We start from the raw sequence: 333 nt of genomic DNA, 5'->3' as shown, positions 1-333 counted from the left end.
GGGGCAAAAAAGAAGGGAGGCTGGAAAAATCAGGACCCGAGACGTAGTAAGTACAACTTGGCAGATACATGTTAGAGGAACAAGGAACACGCTCATCAAAATCCATCATTAGGGCTACCTCGGCTTCTCCGCATTAGCTGAGCTTAACATGATTCTCTAACGCAGCTGCCTCTTTGAAGCAGATCCGTGAAGTAAGAGATGGGGAGACGTAAGCTGACGTGGAAAGCTCTCCCCGGCGGCGGCAGGGAGGTGCGGTCACGTGGCCCGACGTTGACATTGACGAGCGGCGGGTCCGGGCCCCGCTCCCTTTGTGGCCATCGCGGGGGGAAGCAA

At 55.9% G+C, this 333-nt stretch overlaps 1 protein-coding gene across 1 annotated transcript in view; it reads right to left on the bottom strand.

The window, feature by feature from the left end:
* The window catches only part of LOC104469052 (homeobox protein Hox-A11-like), a gene marked incomplete at its 3' end in the record, with an annotated part of 454 nt that extends 345 nt beyond the window's left edge, over positions 1-109 (bottom strand). The window contains 2 exon segments of the mRNA XM_010083392.1: position 1; positions 3-109. The exon segment at position 1 is cut by the window's left edge and continues 345 nt beyond it. Coding sequence (XP_010081694.1) covers position 1; positions 3-109 — 108 coding nt within the window.
* Positions 110-333: the final 224 nt, after the last annotated feature.

Source organism: Pterocles gutturalis, unplaced genomic scaffold (assembly GCF_000699245.1).
Source record: "Pterocles gutturalis isolate BGI_N339 unplaced genomic scaffold, ASM69924v1 scaffold40495, whole genome shotgun sequence".
NCBI lineage: Eukaryota > Metazoa > Chordata > Aves > Pterocliformes > Pteroclidae > Pterocles > Pterocles gutturalis.
The sequence above is the reverse complement of the archived record's forward strand: the minus strand, read 5'-3'. Positions and strand labels throughout refer to the sequence as shown.